This window comes from Galeopterus variegatus, unplaced genomic scaffold, assembly GCF_000696425.1.
Source record: "Galeopterus variegatus unplaced genomic scaffold, G_variegatus-3.0.2 Scaffold711, whole genome shotgun sequence".
Classification (NCBI taxonomy): domain Eukaryota; kingdom Metazoa; phylum Chordata; class Mammalia; order Dermoptera; family Cynocephalidae; genus Galeopterus; species Galeopterus variegatus.
This window is the reverse complement of record NW_007726822.1, coordinates 144418-156755: the sequence shown is the minus strand read 5'-3', so window position 1 is coordinate 156755 and position 12338 is coordinate 144418. Positions and strand designations below refer to the sequence as shown.

At 59.9% G+C, this 12338-nt stretch overlaps 1 protein-coding gene across 4 annotated transcripts in view; it reads left to right on the top strand.

Annotated features, from left to right (window-relative positions):
* Nucleotides 1–12198, top strand: part of PUF60 (poly-U binding splicing factor 60KDa) — a 12500-nt gene extending 302 nt beyond the window's left edge. The window contains exons 2-12 of one of the 4 annotated variants that reach the window (XM_008571672.1): nucleotides 3846–3938; nucleotides 6241–6336; nucleotides 6751–6840; nucleotides 7792–7842; nucleotides 10026–10187; nucleotides 10265–10357; nucleotides 10487–10700; nucleotides 10780–10970; nucleotides 11106–11241; nucleotides 11440–11675; nucleotides 11762–12198. In XM_008571672.1, the coding sequence (XP_008569894.1) occupies nucleotides 3846–3938; nucleotides 6241–6336; nucleotides 6751–6840; nucleotides 7792–7842; nucleotides 10026–10187; nucleotides 10265–10357; nucleotides 10487–10700; nucleotides 10780–10970; nucleotides 11106–11241; nucleotides 11440–11675; nucleotides 11762–12061 (1662 nt within the window). In that variant the 3' untranslated portion in view covers nucleotides 12062–12198. The remainder of the gene's footprint in view (nucleotides 1–3845; nucleotides 3939–6240; nucleotides 6337–6750; nucleotides 6841–7791; nucleotides 7843–10025; nucleotides 10188–10264; nucleotides 10358–10486; nucleotides 10701–10779; nucleotides 10971–11105; nucleotides 11242–11439; nucleotides 11676–11761) is intronic. The other 3 variants (XM_008571674.1, XM_008571673.1, XM_008571675.1) reach the window with 3 other exon arrangements.
* Nucleotides 12199–12338: the final 140 nt, after the last annotated feature.

Below are 12338 nucleotides of genomic sequence, written 5' to 3'. Positions count from 1 at the left end.
GCAGCCGCGGACTCCAGCTTCCGGCGGGGTCCCGGGGTCTCCGCCCTCCTCCTGCTGACGGGCTGTGCGCCTGAGGCCGGGGCTGAGGGCGGGGTCCTGGGCGCGGTGGCGTCCGCCCGGCCCGCTTGCCCGCCAGGGCCCCGGGCTGGCTCCCTGAGAATGCGCTCCGCCGGTGCAGTGCAGGGAGGTGGTGATGTCCGTCCTCTTATCCCCACTCAGGAAAGAAAGGACGTGCTCTGTTATCATCACCCTTTTGAGCAATCGCTTTGTCCCAAGCGCTGTCGTAGGATTCTGGGGGACCGGACAGAGGCAGTCCCTGCCCTGTTCGGGACCTCGTGGCCGTCGAGGGTGTCAGGTGCTGGGTGCTCAAGGGAACTGTGCTCAGGGTGCTGTGGGCACCCGGAGGAAGGTGCCTATGCCAGCTCTGCTCAATGCCCACCTCCCCGTGCAGGACAGGGGTGCTCAGGGAGTGACTGGCATAGAGGGAGAACACCTTGTGCGCACAGCACCTCCGTGGTGAGGTCTCTCTTGCCTGTCTTTCTCCCCACTTAGCTTATAGCTTATGGGCATGACTCTTCTCCTGGACCTTTCTCAGCCACAGTTCAGCCCTTTGTTACCTGCCATCCTCCCGCCAGCCCACAGCCAGAGGGATGGGGTAGGTCTGTTTGAGAAGGCAACTTGGTAGTTGGCTGGAGGCCGGACTGATAAGGTCAGGAGTGTACTTGGACTGCCATTGCCGGGCACCAAGCTGGGGGCTAGACCATGTCCCACTGGGGCAGAAACTGAGTCCCACGGAGTGAGGTTACTTGCACCAGATCCCTCAGCCTGTGATTCTCAGGTCTGGTGGCTAACTTCACTGTCCTTTCCCTACCATGTCCTGCTTTCTCTCGAAGGCACAGGGACAAATGACCTTTATGAAGGGAAAGCCAGAGAAAAAGAGGTGAGGGTTGAGGACTTGGTGACTGTCCCTTGGCTGCAATGGTGGAGAGGGAGGCTCAGGGACAAGGAGGAAAGTGGATATCTCGTCCTCCTGAGCGCCCACAGAGCAGCGCTCTGTGTTCATGGGGACTAAAGGGTGAACTGGGGCCCAGTTCTGCAGCGGCGAAGTGCCTGACAGGCGGTGTAATCATTGAGGTGGACATGGGAAATGAATCTGGCCCCATAAGCAGGGGTTTTCAAGAGGGATGTTTGTTGCATCTGAATCCTCTCAAGGTTATTACGTGTTATTTTAACTGTCAAGGCTCAGGCTTGCCACAGCAGGCTCCAAGAGTCAGCTCTAGCCTATGGTCTAACACATTGTTCTTCTAATCTTTTGAGTGGAAAAGCTTCTAGAAAGCTTGGGCATACTGATTGCCTGCTCCCTGTCTCGAGTGCTTCAGCTCTTGTGGGAGGTGGAGCGGAGTGGCTGCAGTGGTCTGGTGGGAATGATTCAGGAAGAGGCAGAAGTGCCTCCTCGCATTTGGGTGTGCCTTCTGCCTGGTGGCTGCAGGGACAGGCTGGCAGCCCCTTCCCAGGAGGGGCACGGTCTTCTGGCTGCATTGCATCTCTGATTCATCTCTCTGTTCTTCCCTTCTCTGTTGGCTCGATGTACTCCCACTTGGGGCCATCATCCTTGGGCTCCTTCTGGCACCAGCACTGGTACCTTGTCCCCTCTCCATGGACTTAGTCACTTTCTTCTCCTGCTGTAGGCCCCGGCATGCATGTCACTAAACAGAGAGGGACCCCAGCTGCCCTGGCCTAGCACGCCTCCTAGTCACTCTCTTCCTGTCATGTGGCCAATTTTCTTCTTAGCACTTAGTAGTTACAGAAATCATTTTAGGTGCTGGTTAGCACGATTTCTGTCTGCTAGCAGTTGACCAAGAGGCTCCTGAGAGAATTGTCTTTCTCTCTTGTTTTCTTTTGCTGCATCTGCAGTGCCAGCACGAAGCCTGGCCGTGCCGTAGGTGGTGTTGCACTACGGAAGGGGACGGAACAGATGGAAAGCAGCGCCATGCAGCTGGCCCTTCTCTGGGGTCTGAGCAGCGTCTTCTTAGCAGTGCTAGTAATTGTAGGGCCTGTGGCTTGCTCTCCATATGCACGGATGCCCGAGGTTCTTCACAGAGGGTGATTCACTAAACTTCATGGCAGTCCTAGGAGACAGGCACTCTCCCTTCACAGATGAGCAGTCTGAGGCCTAGAGACCTCACATAACTTGCCCCCAGATACTTAAATTTTGTCTTCCGACAGAAATAATCTCCTGGGCTGTTGGTGAGTGGCAAAGCGGGAGTCTGCACTGAGTTGTCCTTCAGCTGCATTGCATTGCCCTCCAAGAGGCCTCCCACCCATGCCTGGCACTGGGGGAGCACTGTGTTCACTGCCAGAGGATGACAGCACGTGACTAGCTGTGAGGATAAACGACAGTTTCCTCCAGGTTCTCCTAACGTCTGCTTAGAACAGGACCCTAGCCTCAGTGCACTGAGAACCTCCTGTCAAGAATAGGGTGGGACATCTTCTGTAGAGTCCACCAGTGGCCTGGCTTTTCCCATGAAGTCTCTCTGAGCCACATCCTGCTCTCAGCACTGTCCTGGTCCATGTGTTGGCTAGTGTAGTAATTTGGAGGATCAGGAAGTTATAAATGTGCTCCCGAGTTCACCGTGTTCACAAGTGTCTAGGAGCGGGACCTGAAGTGATGTCTTGCTGTCAGTGTCGAGAGGCAGCCTCTGCTCTGGATGTGCACGCAGTGCGTGGGGTCTCCGGCACAGCATCCCTCCTTTGGCTCTCTGGGGCTAAGCTGAGCAGCTGGAGCACACCCGTACTGGCAACCTTTGGCTCCAGGCACAGGGCTGGGTCAGCTACGGCTTCCAGGCCCATTTGCTGGTCTCTCCGCTGCAGCCGCCTCCCCGTTAGGGGCTAGAGCCCCTGAGAGACATGTTCTGGCTTTGTCTGTGCACATAGCTCTAAGGCTGGGCAGAGCTGTCCCCTCGGCTCCTTAAATATCTGTGGGTCTCAGGGAGAGTGCATTCTGCTCTCGGTTTTTGCTGTGCAGTCTCTGCAAAAGTGGAGTAAGTTTCAGGGCCCTTCCACCAAGTCCCCCCACCCCCACAACATTGCCCATGTTCTGCCTGTGGCCTGCCATTGCCCCGGCACCCTTCTAGGCCATGGCTGTAGCTTCTCCTTCCTTCGGCTGCTTCTGCAGTCCTCTCTGGGTGTGGGTTTTACCCTGTGCAGAGGGCCAGCTACCCTCCTTGGAGTCAGACAGCCCTGGACAGTTTGGCTGCCAGTGTGGGGAGGCCAGCATGTCTGACACCTTGCCTTGCTCTACTGCTTGGAAGTGTCTTCAGGAGGGGTCTGGGGTGTGGGCTTGGCCAAAGCTTGTGGAAGGCAGTGAGGCTGATGCTGAGTGAGATGTGGGGCGACCCCGGTGTGTGCAGGGTGCTAGGGATGTATGCCTGCTGGCTCAGAAGGGGATGGGGAGACAACCAGGTGGTCACGTTGTCATCCAGCCTGGCCAGCACACTGGCAGGACAGAATGGCTTTTCTTGGCCTGGGTGGAAGCTCAGCTGGCTCTCTACTGTCTCCTACCTGTCCCATCCCGGGGACTCGCTGCCAACTCACGCCTGCCTGAGATTCTCCTCTGCTTTCTGCCAGGGTGCTGGGCAGCTGCAGGTGTGGTGGGTTTGAGTAGGCAGTATGGGATGGAGGTAGTGTCAGGAATGTTCAGGGGCCAAGCTGGTCTCTTCCAGTGCCTTGCCTGGCCTCCCTTGCTCATCCATGGGTGGCTCAGCCATTAGCTTGGGAAGAGAGATAGGGTCTGGGTGGGTGGGGTCACGTGACTGTGCATTACAATATCTCCTTCCTGCCTGCAGCAGGTCAATGGCCAGCAAGGAGGGGGGTCCGAGCCGGTGGCGGCGGCGGCAGCGGCAGTGGTGGCAGCGGGAGACAAATGGAAACCTCCACAGGTACTGACCTTAAGCATCCTCTCCCTCAGGCCTGCCTGTCTGCCTGCCCGCCTGCCCGCCTGCACATCCCTGGGCCTAGAGAGGGCTAGCCAGGGGCTGGTCGGGAGTAGCCCCAGGGACCCTTCTGGGCAGACACATTCCTGCAGGTCAGCGGGCCTAGCCCTGTGCCTGTCACGCCCCTCCCACCCAGCTTCTGGGCCTGGCCTCTACCCTGTGAGTCCACCCTGCTTTGGCCCCAGACAGGGCCTGTCCATGGTCTGGCCAGGTGGGGGCAGTAGGGACTGGACCTTGGCCAGTGCTTACTGTTAGCCGTCAGCCTTATGCAGAAGGGCGGGCCCACTGTTGTAGACACACAGCGCTTTGTTATCAGTCAGAAGTATGCATTATCATTTTAGATCTCTCTGTTTTGTTTTAAATAAAACAGCAAGCCAACGTGCAAGTCAAAAGACAGGTCTGGTTGGGACTCAGCCCTCCCAGTCTTTCCTCAGCCCATGGCCGTTGCCCGTGGATCTCATCCTGCTCCACTTGCCTGGCCCTTGGGAGTGGGTCCCACAGGAGGTGGGGCTGGGCCTTGTTGCTGGGGAATCGGGTTCTTTGTGCCTCTCCATGGCAGCGCCTGCCTCCAGAGGGTTCTAGTGGGGCCTCCACAAGGTGGCTGGGGGGCCTATTGGGGCTGGGCCCTCCTCTTGCCCCCCTGCCCCCAGGGACAGTCAGGGGATGGGACGGAACATGGTATGCAGCCTGGATCCTGGGAAGTTGTGGGGGCTGAAGCTCCCGGCCCTGGCTGGCTGTCCAGTTGGCCATTGGTTGGTGGGAGAAGGGCCTTTTGTTTACCAAGACAAAGAGGAGATTGAAAAGTTTCTAGGGGGCCGAGGGGGGATTGGCATTGATTGCCATGGTGACAGCCTGCTCTGGAGCCCCAGCCTCTGGCTCCCAGGCCCTCTCTGCTACTAAGGAGGAGCCAGCTTGGGGCCATCTGGGAGGGTGAAGAGGATAGGCCTAGTATGAGCCAGACCGAGGCCCCTGGTCCCATCACAGCCAGCCTTTGACTGACCCTCGGGCCTGCTTGGTGCTCGGGTCATCTTGGGAGGGGCCTCCAGGGCTTCCTGCCCTTTGACCTGTGCCGCAAACCCAGCACTCGGGGCTGGCCAAGATGGGGGTTCTTGGGGTTTGCGTCAGCCCACCCCTTCCTGCCTCCTTTGTACTGCTGTCCTTGCCCATCACTCCTGTCCTAGGGACCGACCTTTTCTACTGTCCTTTCAAAGGCTGCATCTGGAAGTCCAGAAGGGGCAGCCAGTGGTCTTTCCGAGCTGGTAGACAGGCAGGCGTGCTCTGCTGCTGCTCCACACACGCTCTGCTTGGTGTGACGGCTGTGCTTCTCCCCTTGTTTACACCACTGTGTTCTTCCCCCTGCAAAAAGCTTAGAAACGGATTTTCACAGAAGGAATGTCAGTGTAATCCCAGTGACATCTGCTTGGGTCTGCAGCTGGCTGTGACGGGGGCCCATTCTGCCCAAGCTCATCCTGGTCGCGGGCTGGCCTGGGTCAGCTGCTGGCACGTGTCTACTTTTGTCTCCCTGTGGCGATCTGCTCCTGGCTCCTCCAGTGGGCTGAGCACAGCCCAGGCAGTTTAGTGAAGGTGGGCTAGAGCCCTTCGCAGGGCTCCCCAGAGGCGTGCACAGTGTCTGCAGGGCTGGAGCCTGGGTGCTGCTAGGAGGGAAGCCCTTTGCTGGTACTTGCTTCTTGGGTGGCCCTTTGAACTTCAAGGAAGTCGTCTGTATCTATGGCATGCGCCGTGAAGGGGCCCAGAGGCCTGGGTGCCAGGCAGCTTGGGAGCAAGGGGTCCCAAAAGGTCTGGAGAGCCCTGGCCAACCTGTCCCTGCCATGGAGGACAGTTGAGGCGGGCTCTCCTGCAGGGCACGGGACCAAGGCTCTGAGGCTGGGCCCTTCCTCCACCCCTTCTGCCTGTCTTGGTGGCTCACAAGAAGGTTGTTGTGGCCTGGGCCCCACAACTGCTCTGGGTTGGCCCAGGGACCCCCAAGGTACTTGCCTGCCACCATCTGTGTCCTACCACGGGTTCTGGGGGACACAAGCCTGAGATGGGGACAGCAATGTTGGAAGGGCAGACCCACCTCCAGGCCAGGCAAGAGGTGGTCTGTGCTGGGGGTCTGTTTCTCCCTGGGAAGGGGCTGGGCTGGAGGCCTTGTGCTGCTGTGGAGGAGGCAGGTCGGGTAGGGTTTCTGGGGCCACATGAGGGAGGCCTTGAGCTTGCTGCTTAACGGTTCCCCTACTCCCCCCACCAGGGCACAGACTCCATCAAGATGGAGAACGGGCAGAGCACAGCCACCAAGCTGGGGCTGCCTCCCCTGACGCCCGAGCAGCAGGAGGCCCTCCAGAAGGTGAGAGTGTACCTTCTGGGGCACTGAGCACAGGGGCTGGTTGGTGGGGGTCGGGTGCGTAATAACTTCGTATAGCATACATTATACGAAGTTATACGAAATATAAATACAGTTTTTAACATGTAGTTCACAAGTTAGTAATAGTAGGGTTTAAAAAATCCTCTTATTCAGACCCCTGGTGCCTGATCCTTTATGTGGACTCCTACTCTGTGATTTTTGTTCTTGTTATTATTTTTGAGTGCTACTTATGTCATGATTTTTTTTTTGCTTTTGTGTTTTGGTGGCTGTCTGATGCAGGAATCGAACCTTGAACCTTGGTGTTATCAGCATCTCGCTCTAACCAGCTGAGCTAACTGGCCAGCCTCCTGTCTGATTTTGGAGTTAAATTGTGATCTGGACCGTCGTCTCTCCCAGGCCAAGAAGTACGCCATGGAGCAGAGCATCAAGAGTGTGCTGGTGAAGCAGACCATCGCGCACCAGCAGCAACAGCTCACCAACCTGCAGGTGAGCCCCCTGGCCCCACCCTCTGGCCCACCCCAGCCCCCACCAGGGGCTGGCTCTGCTGGAGGGCACCCCGCCCAGCCTGGGCCGGGAAACCTCCACCACCCCTCCCTGCCACCTCCACCACCTCCTCTTCATTCTCTTCCTCCTCCTGTGCCTGCGGCCGCCCCCAGAAGGCGTTCTCAGATTCTCAAGGACTCATTCTTGGGACCCCCGGGGTCCTCCGTGAGGCACGAGTGGCCCAGCCTTTCCCACCTGCTGCTCGAGAGAGCCCCTAATGTGCCCACAGCCCCCTTCCCCTCTCCTCCATAGCTCCGCCCCCTTTCCCTTCTTGGTTTTCACACTGTTGCATCTGTGTGTCCCCATGCCCATGCTCCCCCCGGGCTGTGCACAGCCGACGATGGCTGCATGTACGGGGTGTTCCTCCCTGCCCCCACAGCCTCACATAAGAGTGGTCGGGCCACACCCCTGCAGTGATTTCAGGCCGCCGGGGCAAGGGCTCAGGACTGAGGGGACAGTCTAGGAGCACCTATACTGGGCCCTGGTCTAGGCCTCTGGCCAGAGGCTGCAATACCTGTGTGGGAAGAGGCCAGTGAGGGGCTGGCAGGTTCCTGGGCCTCGAGCCCCTGCCCCCGCCCGGCCCCCAGATATTTCACGCTGCCACGGGATGCCCCGGCTGTTCACTGCGCTCCATTCGCCCCTCCTCCTCCTCCCTCCCTTCCTTCTGCCCCAGCCAGCCTGGCTGCATAGGCTGCGGGGCGGGGCACCTGGGGCTCTGTGGCCCTCCTGGGCAGGTGCCTGTGGCTGGCCAGTTGGCCAGCAGTGTGGGAAGGCAGGCGGGCCTCCCTGGCAGGGCGGGGACTCCGGGCCTTGCTGCTGTCTGCGTGAGGTGTTGACAAGAGCGGGAGACTGCTCGGCTCCAACAGACTGAACTCTGTCTTTACTGTCTTTCAGATGGCAGCAGTGACAATGGGCTTTGGAGATCCTCTCTCACCTTTGCAATCGGTCAATAGAAATGCTCACTTCTTCCGGGGCTCATGTCCTTAGTCAGGGCTAGAGGGGGGCAGTGCAGCCCACGTGCTGGGGACCTTGCTCCCCTAGCCGGCCCTGCCCGCCAGCTCTGGACGAGCGCAGCAGAGCGCCAGGCATGGCGGGGCCAGTGGTGTGGGCACCCACCCCGGGACCGCCCCTGGGGAGGCCTCCATCTGCTCTGAGGGCCCACCTTAAAACTAACCGGCCAGGTAACTGCGGAGGGCAGCCGCGGCAGCCGGCCAGGGAGGGTAGCTGCCAGTGCCAGGACGCCTGCGCCCATGCCACCTGCACACATGGGGCCTGCCCCGGGCCTCCAGCTCCGTCAGTCTCCAGGCTGCCTGGGCTCTTGGGTTGGGATCAGGCCCCTGAGGAGCAAGGGGTCCTAACTATTGGCCCCATCAGACCCTGGAGGGAGGACGGAATGGATGGGTTGGGGGCTGGGGGTACCCGAGCAAGCAGGAGAGGGAAGGGCAAAACTCAGGCCTTGAGCCTGGCTATCAGCAAGGGGCAGAGGCCATGCAGCCAGTGGGGAGGAGCAGAGCTGAGCCATGGCTGTGGCTGCAGTGGGCAGAGGAGGTGGGGAGGAGGCGCCCCTTCCTTTCCCCAGAGGCAGTCTGAGGAGGAGGCTGGGACCAGTGTTGTGGAAGCCTGAGGGGAAGACATAGCCTTTCCTGTGGGGTCCTCTGCTTGGAGAGGACATCCCTGGGCATGCTCCTATCATGGGAGACACATCCAGTGTTCTCTGGGAAGCATCTATCTGAAAGGGAGCCCTCCACCCTCTGGGGAGTTCTGGGCCATTGGGAGACATGGCCAGGGAGAGAGCTATTTGCCCACCCGTGTGGGGGAACCCCACACTGAAGAGGAGGCAGGGCCCTGTCTTGGGGGATCTCTGACCTGAGGGACAGATCTGGTTTCCTCTCTGGGGAGTCTGCTGTGAGGGGGGGCACAGTTCCACCTTTCGGGGCCCTGGCCTAAGCAGGGAGCCTGAGGCCTCTTTGTTGGGGATCTCAGTTTGAAGAGAGAACAGTCCCATTTTGGGGGAACTCCTAGTTTGAGGGAAGATAGATCCCACCTCAGGGAGTCCCAGGGGGGTGGGGAGGGGGAATGTGGATCTTATTTTTAGGTCCCTCTCTGAAGGAGAGGGAGGCTCAGCCTGTACTAGGCCACCTGTCTAAAGAAGGACACTGGTCTCTGGCCATTGGGACCCTTGTGAGGGTGAGAGGAGCCCTTGTTTGTGTAGAGGCCAGGACTCTGGCTCTGGCCGTATCTGCCTGGCCAGCCCTGGACCACGGTCTCCTTGTGGCTCACTGTGTGTGGCTCCAAACCACTCCCCACTCCCCTGAGGGCATGGGGACATCAGCACAGTGGCCAAACTCACAACCAGGGCGCTGGGCCTGCCAGGCCTGTACCCTCCCCAGCTCCAGGTAGCCCTGGGGCTTCTCTTGAGGGGTCTCTGCTATCTCATGATGCTCCTAGGGACCAGTCCAGCGGGTTGTGCCTGGGTCAGTTTTCTTGCTACCAAGATGGCCTCCAGTCAGCTCTTTTTTGTGGGGGGGGGGTTCAGGAACTAGGAGGGTGCAGAGCACTGAGCCCTACCTGAGCTGGCCCACATGAGCAACTGCTGCTCATTGTCTCTCTCCAGGGAGCCCCTACCTGGGCTCTTGAATGCCTCCCTGGGTTCTCTTCTGGGCGGTGGCTGCCCTGTCTTCTGACCTCCTCTCTTCTGGCCAGTCCATTGGGTCCCTCCAGCTTGGATGGCTCCTCCTTCCCTCTTCTGTCATAGCACTTGGCTGGGACAGTGGGAGGATCTCCCAGCCCAGCCCAGGACACCTGGCCCCCAGACTGGAGGGGTGGGCTCTGGGGAGGGCGCACAGCCCTGCCTCATCACCACCTGTCAGCTTTGTTGCCACAGTCTGTCTGGGACCTGGGTGGGCTGGGGTGTGTCCGTGTTCTGCCATCGGGCCTGGCCTTCCTGGGGGTGGGGTCCTGTTGACCCCCACGCCCTGACTGCAGGGGCCAAGCCTGCACCCTGCTGCTGCGTGGGGAGCCCTCCCCACAGCGGAGCGGGGTGGGTGGATCAGGTGGGGAGTGGGCTGCCTAGCCTCCCACCACCCCTGATGAGCCAGTCTCTCTCTCCCCCTTCTGTCCTGCTCCAGATGGCAGCTCAGAGGCAGCGGGCGCTGGCCATAATGTGCCGGGTCTACGTGGGCTCCATCTACTATGAGTTGGGGGAGGACACCATTCGCCAGGCCTTTGCCCCCTTTGGCCCCATCAAGAGCATTGACATGTCCTGGGACTCCGTCACGATGAAGCACAAGGTGAGCAGGCATGGCCTGTCCCTGCCTGCCCCCCTCACTGGGCTCTCCCAGCCTAACAGGCACTTCCCTGCATCTAGGGTTTTGCCTTTGTGGAGTATGAAGTCCCAGAAGCTGCGCAGCTGGCCTTGGAGCAGATGAACTCAGTGATGCTCGGGGGCAGGAACATCAAGGTGAGGGCGAGGGAGTTGGGCTTAAAGCAGGAACGCGCAAGACATGCACACAGCAGCCCCTCCACAGAAGCCTGAAGTGGCCAGGCCTGGGCTGAGGTGTAGGTCTTTATAACCCTGCTTCTTCCCCAGGTGGGCAGACCCAGCAACATTGGGCAGGCCCAGCCGATCATAGACCAGCTGGCTGAGGAGGCACGAGCCTTCAACCGCATCTACGTGGCATCTGTGCACCAGGACCTCTCAGACGATGACATTAAGAGTGTGTTTGAAGCCTTTGGCAAGATCAAGTCTTGCACGCTGGCTCGGGACCCCACGACTGGCAAGCACAAGGGCTACGGTTTCATTGGTGAGCTCGGGATGCTGAGGCAGGGGAGGGGGCCCACCCTGTGCGGGGGTTGGCCCTCACTGCTGCTCCTGCCTTGCAGAGTATGAGAAGGCCCAGTCGTCCCAGGATGCTGTGTCTTCCATGAACCTCTTCGATTTGGGTGGCCAGTACTTGAGGGTGGGCAAGGCTGTGACACCTCCCATGCCCCTGCTTACACCTGCCACACCTGGAGGTCTCCCACCTGCTGCTGCTGTGGCTGCAGCTGCAGCCACAGCCAAGATCACAGCTCAGGTGAGGGCTCATGCAGTTGTATGTGTTTGACAGTGGCGGGCAGGACCCCCAATACTTTGGGGACAGGTTCTTCGGGTGGCCTTAAGTGCGGATAGCCCAACTGGGGACTGAGTGTGGTGGCCTTTTGGGTTGTAGGAAGCAGTGGCTGGAGCAGCAGTACTGGGTACCCTGGCCACACCCGGACTGGTGTCACCAGCACTGACCCTGGCCCAGCCCCTGGGTGCTTTGCCCCAGGCTGTTATGGCTGCCCAGGCCCCTGGAGTCATCACAGGTGAGTCTGAGCAGGTCCAGGTCCCATCCTTTCCTGCCCCCTCACCTCCAGACTGTCTGCCGTCGGTTGCCCTCAGCCCCCTGGCCCGTGTGACCCTCTGAGCTCAGGGTGGCCAGCCATGGCTGACCAGCTCGGCTTCTTCCTGGGAAGGCCTTGGAAGGCAAGAGTAACTGCTGGACCTGGTTGGTTTTGCTGCAGGTGTGACCCCAGCCCGGCCCCCCATTCCAGTCACCATTCCTTCTGTGGGAGTGGTGAACCCCATCTTGGCCAGCCCTCCCACTCTGGGTCTCCTGGAGCCCAAGAAGGAGAAGGAAGAGGAGGAGCTGTTTCCCGAGTCAGAACGGCCAGAGATGCTGAGTGAGCAGGAGCACATGAGCATCTCGGGCAGCAGCGCCCGCCACATGGTGATGCAGAAACTGCTCCGAAAGCAGGAGGTGGGCGCCAGATCCTGGCAGAGTGGGGCTGGGTGGGCGCAGCTGGTCCCAGCAGGCCACAGCTCTCAGCTGTCCCCTCCCCACAGTCCACAGTGATGGTTCTCCGCAACATGGTGGACCCCAAGGACATCGACGATGACCTGGAGGGGGAAGTGACAGAGGAGTGTGGCAAGTTCGGCGCCGTCAACCGCGTCATCATCTACCAGGAAAAGCAGGGCGAGGAGGAGGATGCTGAGATCATCGTCAAGATCTTTGTAGAGTTCTCCGTAGCCTCAGAGACTCACAAGGCCATCCAGGCCCTCAACGGGCGCTGGTTCGCAGGCCGCAAGGTGGTGGCAGAAGTGTACGACCAGGAGCGTTTTGATAACAGCGATCTCTCCGCGTGACCTTGGCTCCCTTCCCCAGACTTGCATTTGTTCCTTGTGTCCTCTGGGTTTTGTAGAGTAAACGGCGTCCCTGGGCCCGGTGCCCTGCCAGCCCAGCCTGTAGTGTGGATAAAGGTGCACGTGCTGTCGGCCCCGAACGTCCCTGTGTCCGACGCTGGCTCTGCTTCCCAGCCTGGGCGTGTGTCCGCGGGCGCCCCTTCCGGCGCCGGGGGAGGGGGGCGCGGTCCTGCGGGAGCAGCTCGGCCCGCCGGCCGCGAGGAAATGTTTGCAAAGAACA